The following is a 10894-nucleotide window of genomic DNA, read 5'->3' on the forward strand; positions in this document are numbered from 1 at the left end:
TAAGGAGAATGACTCATTTAACTTGCCGAGAACTGACTATTTCAACTTCATTAATGATTTGTCGAGGAGTAGTTTGGTCTTCACCTCAACTACTAATAATGACTCAGAGTTATTACCAACCACGATACCAACATTTGAAAAATATTCACACCTCACCCCCAACCTAGCTAACCTATGTACTTCCTTCCCTAGGTCTTCTTGGCTTTGTTAATGTAGGATACACTACCCAAAGTCATACGACTTGGGGCATCCCCCACCATATTAGCCTTGTTGGGATGATTGAGGACACTCATATCATAATCTTTCAACAACTCTAACCACCTCTGTGCCGGAGTTTCAACTCTTTTTAGGTAAACACATATTGGAGACTCTTATGGTAGGTTAAGACATCAACATGAACCCTATACAAGTAATGCCTCCATATTTTCAAAGCAAACACCATGGCCACTAATTTAAGGTCATGAGTGGGATAGTTTCTCGCATGTACCTTATGTTTCCTAGAGGCATAGTCTATAACTTTCCCGTGTTGCATAAGCACACACCCCAACCCTACTTGGGATGCGTCTTAATACACAACAAAATATTTTTTACCCTTTCATAAAGTCAACATCGGAGGGAAGTGAGCCTAGTTTTCAACAATTGAAAACTTTTCTCACATGCCTCCGAACACTCAAATTTCTTACTCTTTTAGGTCAACATAGTCAAGGGAGATGCAATGGATGCAAAACCATCCACAAACCTTGATAATAACCCGCTAGACCCAAAAAAAACTCCTAATGTCGGTTGGAGTCAATGGTCTCGGCCAATTCTTCACCCCCTCCATTTTCCTTGGGTCTACCTCAACTCCTTCACTAGAGATGTTATGCCCAAGAAATGTCACCGACCTCAACCACAACTCACACTTGCTATATTTGGCAAACAATTTATGATCCTTAAGGGTTTGTAATACTACCCTCAAATGACGCATATGATCACTCTCATTCTTCGAATATACCAAGATTCGTCAATGAAGACGATGACAAAAATGAATCTAGGTAATTTCAAAACACCCTATTCATTAGGTCCATAAACGCCGCTGGAGCATTAGTGAGACCGTAAGACATTACCAAGAACTCATAGTGCACATACCTAGACCAAAAGGCCATCTTTGTTACATCCTCACCTCTCACCTCTCACCCTAATTTGGTGATACCCCAATCTCAAGTCAATTTTTGAAAAGTAGCTCGCCCCTTGTAGTTGATAAAACAAGTCGTCGGTCCGAGGGATAGGGCACTTATACTTAATGGTGACCTTGTTAAGTTGGCGTTAATCAATACACATTCTCAAGGACCCATCTTTCTTCTTTATAAACAAAATTGGAGCACCTCATAGAGAAATACTAGGCCTTATAAAAACCTTATCTAGTAAATCCTTGAGTTGAGACTTCAACTCCTTCAATTCGGCCGGAGCCATCCGATAAAGAGGAATTAAAATGGAATTTGTATCCGATGGAAAATCATTACCAAAGTCAATTTCCCGTTTTGGAGGAATACCGTGAAGGTCATTAGGAAAGACCTCTGGAAACTCACTCACTACGGGGACCGACTCAATGGGACAAATTTCGGAGTCTAGATCTTGGACTCTTACAATATGGTATAGACAAACTTTTGAGATCATTTTGCATGCTTTTATACATACAATACATGATATGACCTCTAGGAATAGAGTTTCCCTTCTTCCACTCAACAACGGGTTCGTTTGGAAAGTTAAACCTCACCACTCTTGTCCTACAATCAATAGAGGCAATACATGCATGCAACCAATCAATACCCAATAATATTGAAATCAAAAATATCTAGTTCTATTAGGTCAACATAAGAAACTCTATTGGGAAACATTATAGGACATTTTTGTATACTCTTTTTGCAACAACCGACTCACCCATAAAAGGTTCATGAAAAATGTCAGAAAAAACTTCAAACTTTTGACCTACAAGAGGTGTAACAAATGATAAAGTAGCACCGGGATCAAGTAAGGCATAAGCAACAATAGACAAGACTTTAAACATACCGTTCATCACGTCGGGAGAAGTCTCTTGCTCACCCCTAGAGCAGAGAGCATAGAAGCGGTTCTTCTTTGGAACATCTCTAGAACCACTTGCTTGAGCTTGACCACTACCCTTGTCTTGACTCCTCATATTTGGGAAATCCCTAACCTTATGCCCACTTTTACCACAACCATAGCAAATATCCGTCCCCTTAAGGCAATCCCCATAGTGTTTCTTGCCACACTTTTCTCAAGTTGGCTTCTCAGTTGGTGAATTAGTACCATTCCACTTCTTGGTTTAGGGTTAGACACCCTATCACCACTAGATTTTTGAAACTTGGAAGGGACTAGACTTGAAACCCGCTTCTTAAATCTAGGATTGTCTTGTATCTCAAGCCTATTCTTTGAAGAACCTCCATCAAAAGATCTTTCCCTCTTAGAATCATTACTCTTCCTTCTAGACCTTGACTCTTCTACATGTGTGGAATGGCCCATAAGACGAGAAATGTTCATATTGTCGTGTAGCATAGCGGAATGAAACTTCTCTTGCAAATCATCAGACACCCCCGTCATAAAGCGGCTCATTCCATCTCTAGGATTGGAAACAAAAGAAGGAGCATATTTCGACAACTTAGTGAATTTCAAGCAGTATTCATGAACACTCATACCTCCTAGGCGAAGGTTGATGAACTCCACCACTTTTGCCTCCCTCATCTCCCTAGGAAAGAATTGATCAAGAATATCCTTCTTGAAGATCTCCCAAATCAAAGGACCACCTCTCAAGGGCCTATTATCACTCCATTACACAAACCATGATTATGCAACATCCTTGAGTTGATAGGTGCAACTCGGCCTTCTAACTTGTGGACAACCCCATACCCAAAAGTATTTTAGAGACTTCATAAATGAATTCTTGGGGTCTTCATCAACCTTAGACCCGTATATAGTAGGAGGGTTCATCCTAGTGAAATCCCTTAGACGGGAAGCCATAATAGTGACTTGTTGATGAGGACGAGGCATAACCTCCCAGTTTGCTTGAGTTGTCATACCTTGGGCTTGATTCGTGGACTCTTGTGCTTAAGTGGTGATATCTTGGGCCTTTTGAATCAAAGCGGTTCTTATATTCTCATCCGTCAAAGAAGACGGATTGACCAGTGCTTGCTCCATGTTAGCACCTTCTTTTAGTGGAGGACCTTGATCACCGTGCAGAGGAGCTCCCGCATTTGAAATTTCCTCTGCATGTCTCCGAGCCACATTCCTTTAAGTGTTCATTCTTCCTATAAGCACACAAATATAGGAGTAGATGAAAAAGCACACCAGAAATATAGTTTATCATCACGATATCGGATTTCCAAGAAAGAAAGAGATTCCTAGGCATCACATAGGTTCCAATTCATAAATGTGGTGCACTTCACAATTATGAATACAAGCCTACATAGACGTGGAAGAGAGAGAGGTAACTCAACGATATTTAACCTCATACTCTAATACCAAGTTTTCATATCCGAGTTTACCCCTAGACGTAACCAGCGTCATCATCCTCTTTGAGGACTAAGACTAACCCCTTAGTCTCATGTCATTACATTCATAGGTTGAAAATGCGGAAAAAATTAAAACTCTATTACATCTACTTGGAGGTTTACATAGACCTCTACATACACATAATATAGTCGTATCGAGTATACATAGGCTCTTCGTATACGAAGGGTACATAGCCTTCTACTTTTATTGCACATTATTATATAGAAAATATCATACTCATCAAAGTCGTCTTACCTCGTAACCATCTATTTGGAGTATATCAAATTTGAATATAGCTCTTACATTAACCCAACACGACCACATATAGGTCATACAAAATTGTAGTACTCAATTGAAAAGGAAATAAATGAAAGAGTCTTAAACTCATAACAAGTGTGTAAGCTAGATAGTCGCATTGCCCTTGGAAGTTGAGGACTTACCCCACTTGGATGAATAACGAATCCAAATTTTCTTCAATATTTCCTTCCAAAACACTTCAACGACCTGAACCTAAAAATGTTGGGTAAAAGGAAAGAAAATGGGGTTAGTACTCCACATGTAATAAGTATGAGACCATATGCACATATAATGTCAAAACATGCTAAAAAGGAAACTTTTAGTCAAAACATGCCATTTTACAAGTTTAAAAGTCTCATGCATAACCTAGCAGGTAATACAAATAAACCAAATATGCTTAACAACTCAACCAAGTAACATGTATCCCAACATACTTGAACCCATGATTTACTACAACCTTACCATCAAGTAATGACATCACAAATAGGGTGATGAATTAATCACATCATATTAAGCAAGACAACTACGCATGAATCCTTATCAAGTCAATAAATTCAATGACCAAGAAAAGCCCCATAACCTTACTTAATCAAGTAACTTCAACAAGAAATCATTACCAATGTCCAACTTCACATATTATAACATTTAGATATACATTTCATCTTATGTTAACAATATAACCCAATGCATACTCATAAGTGCACTTACCAACATATAGTATCAACAATGTGAAAGTTCATAATGTACATATCATTTATCATTATAACATAAACATATATAAGAACGTCCTCCAAAGACTCCCCTCAAGGCTAACTAGTGCAATGATTAGGTAGAGTCTCATACCCCTACCTAGACTAAGCTAGAATCCTTAGGTTATCCAAGTTAGACTCCAATCTCAAGAGTAATGTAGTGCTCCTACCTTCCCTACGTGGGAAGAGACACTCCTCAATCTAGTTCACTCAGTGCTAAGCTAAAGTCCCTTTTTGAAATGTCTTTAAATCATTATTTATCAATCATAGCTTACTTTAGGACATAGGGTCTACCCCTTGTATAATAATCATCATGAATAACTCAATAATAATTATATGAGTATAAGTCCTTCCATCACAATTCATATAAGGGAGGTTTGCACATTACATATCATTTCATAATAAGGCACATCGGTATACATCACCACCCTTATAATCTTTACATCTTAACAACCTCACAACCATAATCAAGACATTTAAATTCAATATCATACCACCCTATGAATCCTAATATAAGGCATACTCCATTATACATCATAGCTTAACCACAATTAATCACAATTGGAAGTAAAGATAGAGATTTTAAGACTTACCAAGTATTCCTCATCGTTCATCATTAGGCCTTACCCTAAAACCTCCGATCAATCCAATTTATATGTTCAATATGATAATTCAATAATCAACATGATAACAATACTATAATAAGCACTATAGCACAATTCAATACTAGATCATAACTTAAAATAAGATGCCTAGGTCAACTCACCTTCTAACGTAGATCATCTTCTCAAGACTAGCAGGAAGGAATAAAATTCACTCCAATTTTGTTAATGATTATTGTAACTACATCATTTTATAGTAATATAACCCATAATCAAGACAATTGAATCAATCACAACCCAATTTACATCAATATCAAACTTAGGGTTAGAGATAAAAGATCACATTCTTCAATTTGAATCAAAACATTACAATTGATCATAATCAAGTTCAATTACATGTTAATTTATTCATGATATGCTAAAGGAACCATAAAAAACTCAATTCACAACATCAATTTCGTAATTGGATGAAACCCATATGAAAACTCAACTTTTGTAATCCATTTTGAAGGAACCCTTTGAGGAAAGAGTCTCAAAGGTGAATTAGATCACATACCTTAACATTTGATGGTGGATTAATGGTGAATTCGTCCCTTTTCATCCCTCAAACCCCTTTCCTTGCTAGTCTTCAAAGGTAAATTCAAGTAGAGAGAGAAAGAAGAGAGAAGGAAGAGAGTTTGTATTGAGAGGTTAAATTAGATTAATTGGGGTTGGGACCTTTATATGGGAGTTAAATTAGTTAATTAGTCTTCCCTTAATCCCTAACTAACTACTAAACCACTTAATTGATTAAATGAACTTAATTAAAAATATGTAGGGAACTCAAGACCCTCACAGACGAAACCCCGCCAACGGGTCGTTTATGAGTCAACGGACTGCGCCCTTTTCCATCTTGCACTTTGTTAGTAAGTTCAGAGATTGTCCAGGCAAGGGGCTTCCTCTAATTGTATAAGTTTAGGATGCCGGTGGCATCAACGCTCCGTCAATCCACATACAGGTCGTCCCTTGTCCCGTCGATGCACACTGCCTAGGTAGTGTTGCCTTAACCTACAGGGGTCCTCCTCAAGGGCCCTTGGTTGGTCCTTGGGGAGTCGTACCCGGAAGTTTTGACCATGAAATAACTCAAACACATATTACCCCTTCGAACCAACTTCCGGATGTCATGGATGTTCTTGGACGTTTTGGTTCTTTAACTTCCTAAGTGACCTATATTCATTAAAATGGACTTTAAAATAGTACTTAGACCTCATGGCACCTAACTAAGACTCGTCTTGGATTTTTAAAGTGTTACATCTTTGTCCGACATCTAGATAATTTCACCCCGCACCTTGGTCCGGTTACGTGTATATAATTTACTAACTCTTACCATTACCTCATATTAGACATCACATCGATGTATGACTTAGTTTACGCCCTCACACCAATCGACACTAGACTATTATATAGCATCACATTAAATCTATGTTGATAATTCTTTTCTTATTAACTACCTCCTTTGTTCGGCAAATAGAAACAAGGAGATTTCTAACGTGTGCACTCGTTTAAAAAAACTTCTAAGAGAAAGATTTATCAATGCATGCAAAAACACTATCTAAGAATTGCTTAATTAATAGTCATAGTTTGTTAATCTCTCATGGTTCCCACAACCGTAGTTGTGGATTATGTTACCCATATTAGCAAAAAATCACAATACATATTAATAGATAAAGAAATCATGAACTTAATTAATAAGATTAGGAAACCCATAAATTGCACTTGAATTGCAAACCAAAAGCTACAAAACCAAATCCAAAAATTAATTCTTTGCCAAAGTTACAAAAACTTATATCCAAAACATAAAATATAATAGTAGTTGTAGCTAACCTCCAAATGAGGTTTTATGCCTTATTTACAGAAAATAAAGTCTTAAAAAAAATTGGAATTCAAATAAGGAAAATTTGTCACGATCGGAATCTAGATACTAGACGAGACCGGCGTCGTTGACCTCTTAGAGGTCCCAGACAAGCCTACATACGTCATGTTACCTCATCTAGGTTAAATTTAGCGGAAAATTTAATTTTTTTGTTAATTACCAGTAATATAAAACATTCTACTTAAACTCATGAACGCTCTTAATCAACCATCTAGCATTAAGATCATCAAATGAAAGAAATAGTTCAATAATGCATTAAGTGTATACTTGCCAAAATGGTACCAATACAATGTCTGAAATAAAATGGGAAAGAAACGGTGGTGGAACATACTCCACTAGCTCAATGCTATAACTAAGCTAGATAATAACAATAGATATCCACGAAAGCATGAGGGCCTACCAAGTCCGGATGAAAGCTCCAACTCCGGATAGCTACAACGTCGTACTGTAAAGTCTAACGCCCACCTGTGCTTGCACCTAAAAGTAGATATTGTATGGGATTAGTACATACTTGTACTGAGTATGGGTATATGCAAGAACACACCAAGAACATGCATGAGTAAGAATCGTTATTTCCTAACAACGTGATTTATAGAAAGTCGAGTCAGTGAACTTACCATATTTTGATTAGGAAAGTCAGGGGACTTACAAAATTTAGATTAAGAAAGTTATGCCATGAGAGTAACATGCATCATCATAAGTGTTATATTGCACACAGCACATAACATCTTACACATAGCACATAATATATTGCATATAGCACATAACATCATACATATCATTCATTCATATGCCATAAGACCTTGGAATCATGGACTTGACATTAAGACTTCCCAAAATGAGGGCTCAACATATGGGACCTCAACTAGTGATCCTTCTTTAGCAAACACGGAGTTTTTTTCATTCATTCATACATACTTCATTTCATTCATCCATAAGCTAGTGTAAACACCAGTTAGACCTAGGATGTAGTTTAAGACTTTCATCGGGTTTGCTGTGCAATGGACAAGAATGACCTAATGTCATTACTTAAGCCTATCTCACCTCATGATTATCATATCCTAACACCTTTGATATCACTCATTTCATTATGTGCATCATTTGAGGCTGGCCTCATTCACTCATTGGGAGCTTTAGCTTTAACCGACAAAGATCATGTGAGCATCATGAAATCCAGTGTCTGTGCCACACCGAAAAGAGCTGGAATCACCGGCCAAAGTGACCCAAAACATGCTAGCGTATATAGGGCTAGATTCCTAGTTGGCAGTATAGGTTCAAAGACTAGGAGATATAAGAAGAACCATACCTGGCATGCCGGACAGTCTTATCTCATGAGAGTTACATGAACCTCCGCCCTTCCCGAAAGAAGGCATCACTGCTAATAGCTATCCTATTGGTGCTCAGTATAAAGTTCCATTTCATTCAACTCATACGTCATGGAAGCTGGCTTCTATTATGAGGACATCATAGCTCAAAATAGATGATTTCTCATCTCATCATTAGTATTATGTATACATTAATCTCAATACTTTCATTAGAGTGTTCATAGAGAATGGTCTCTTCATTAACTTTATACTCTCGAGGTGAGTAAATTTTGGTAACATTTACTTAGGCTCATTTGAGATTGCCCTTATATTTCACATTAGCCTCTTATCATGTTGTCACCACACTCATTAGCTTTAGCACATTTGCTCTTCATAATTACTCACCCCTTTTTACGTGAATGTTTATTTCATAATATGTCAATGCACTTTGCCATTTAGTGTGTTCCACACTCTTACTTAATCCTTCTAGGATTTCTTCATTTCGTTACGTATATCTTAGGTTCATTTACTTTTATACGAATGCTATACTTATGGGTCTATACATACAAGCCTTGAGTCTTAATTCTTAGTTCATTCAAGTGATTCGTATCTTCCTAAGATTTTGTGATACAAGACTTATGTATCTTGTATGTATGCAAAGATCATCGATTTCCATCTATGTAGGCAGCATTATTTGACCATTTATTCACTTATGACTTATGTATCAATACGAAAATGGGGCATGGGATTCTGATTTCGAATCCCTTGGACAACACTTACATTTTGATTTAATTTAGTTTGACCCACAAGTCTTGGGGACCCAAAATCGAGCACCAACGCCTTCTTTTCATTTTCCCTTGATTTCTCTCATTATTTTTTTCGTTCATTGGGACTGAGAGGATGTGGGATCGAACCCCCACAACCTTATTTTCTTTTATTTCCATTTTCCTTAAACCATTTTTGTTTTGACCAAGAGAGTGTGGAATCGGACTCCCACAGCCCTACTTTAATTTTCTCCTTGATTCCTTTTTTTTCTTTCTAAAGGTCGTGGATTCCATTCCCACACGCCTCAACCCTTATTCTTTTCTTTTAATTTTTCCTTAAATCTGACCGAGAGGTGGTGGATTCGAATCCATCTCCTCTAATTTCTTTAATTCTATTTTAGTTTTAGAGGGATCCTCTAAGGGAACTCGTGTTCGAATCCTTTTTATTTTAATTAATTATATCTTTCTTATAGTTAGGTCTTGGGTTCAACATTAGCCAAAACTAAGCTAACACAATGCTGGAAATTTGGTTATTGTTGATGTACACGTTAGTTCTTAGGATAATTCATGGATAATTTAGTATATCTTTACGTGCATTTTCATAAATTTATTTAGCTAATAGTTTTCACTCAAAACAGCCACATTACACTTCATATGAACATCATGATTTACACACGTTCTTGCACATAAAATACAGGGATTTAAACATGCCATTTCATGCTCTAATACGTGACCAATAGTCACAAAAATGCATCCACACAATCGTATAACACATTTCCGAAAAACATCTTTCATTACACACATAATCCTGAACATACATACATACACATAATCATCATGAAAACACGTTACATCCCTAAACTCTACCAGCAAACATATCCAACCTACGAATCTATGGGAGCTAGTGACAGGGACATGCAACAGGGAACAATCCTAGTTTTTTTTAATTAGAATTGACTGAATCTTAAGGGTCTCTTGGGAAAGGGTCCAAGAGTAATAAAACCTATACCTTATTTTTATTTTTATTCAACACGCGACCTGTTGTTAAACACCCACTCCAAATCATGTTCAAGTCTCGAAACTCCAACACCACCTGACGGAAAACTCATCCCTTTGCCTAATATTTTTGCTTAGCGTTTGTATATATCTTGATTATATTTTTCGTGTGAGTTCTTACAGTATGGAGAACTTTGGTTGTGTTTTCTGTTCTTGTAATTTTGTTAGGCAGAGAAAACGTGAGAAGAGTGGAGAAACGTGAGAGAGATGAGCATGAGAGAGTAGTTTAGGATTAGGAGTTTTAGTTTGGGAATTAGTCAAACTAGGACTCCTTATTAATTTAAAAAAATTCTGATTTAATTATCTTACTGAAATGAACATCAGGCCCTTTAAAAATCCGATTATAATTCTCAATTTAAATACATTTAATTGATGCTTCCATTGAGGTTCGAACCCGGGTGGAGTGACCACCGCAAAATGGGTGATTTCGGGTGACCCAGCCTTAACCGTCCACTTAATTAAATTAATTAATAAATTCATTAATTCCTTAGGGTAATTATGATATTACCCTTGGCCTAAAATAGTCCATTTTACCCCTAGACCCTCCAAACCTAAGATTATCCCTTGTTATGTCTAGTACAGACTCATCCGAGCAAATCTTCGTATTCGAGAGCCCTTTATGGCTGGACCCAACCTTTTCTAGCTCACCTAAATCCCTAAGTCA

The 10894-nt window shown here is 37.1% G+C and overlaps 1 protein-coding gene across 1 annotated transcript; it reads right to left on the reverse strand.

Moving 5' to 3' along the window:
• Positions 1–2172: 2172 nt before the first annotated feature.
• Positions 2173–2739, reverse strand: LOC138349256 (uncharacterized). The gene has a single exon (XM_069299573.1). The coding sequence runs from the start codon at positions 2737–2739 to the stop codon at positions 2173–2175; it is 567 nt and encodes a 188-aa protein (XP_069155674.1).
• Between the last annotated feature and the right edge of the window lie 8155 nt (positions 2740–10894).

This window comes from Solanum lycopersicum, chromosome 6, assembly GCF_036512215.1.
Source record: "Solanum lycopersicum chromosome 6, SLM_r2.1".
Lineage (NCBI taxonomy): Eukaryota > Viridiplantae > Streptophyta > Magnoliopsida > Solanales > Solanaceae > Solanum > Solanum lycopersicum.

Bases quoted from the DNA above. Each gene is read 5' to 3' on its own strand.
- LOC138349256 (XM_069299573.1), bottom strand. From the start codon at position 2,739: ATGAGGGAGGCAAAAGTGGTGGAGTTCATCAACCTTCGCCTAGGAGGT.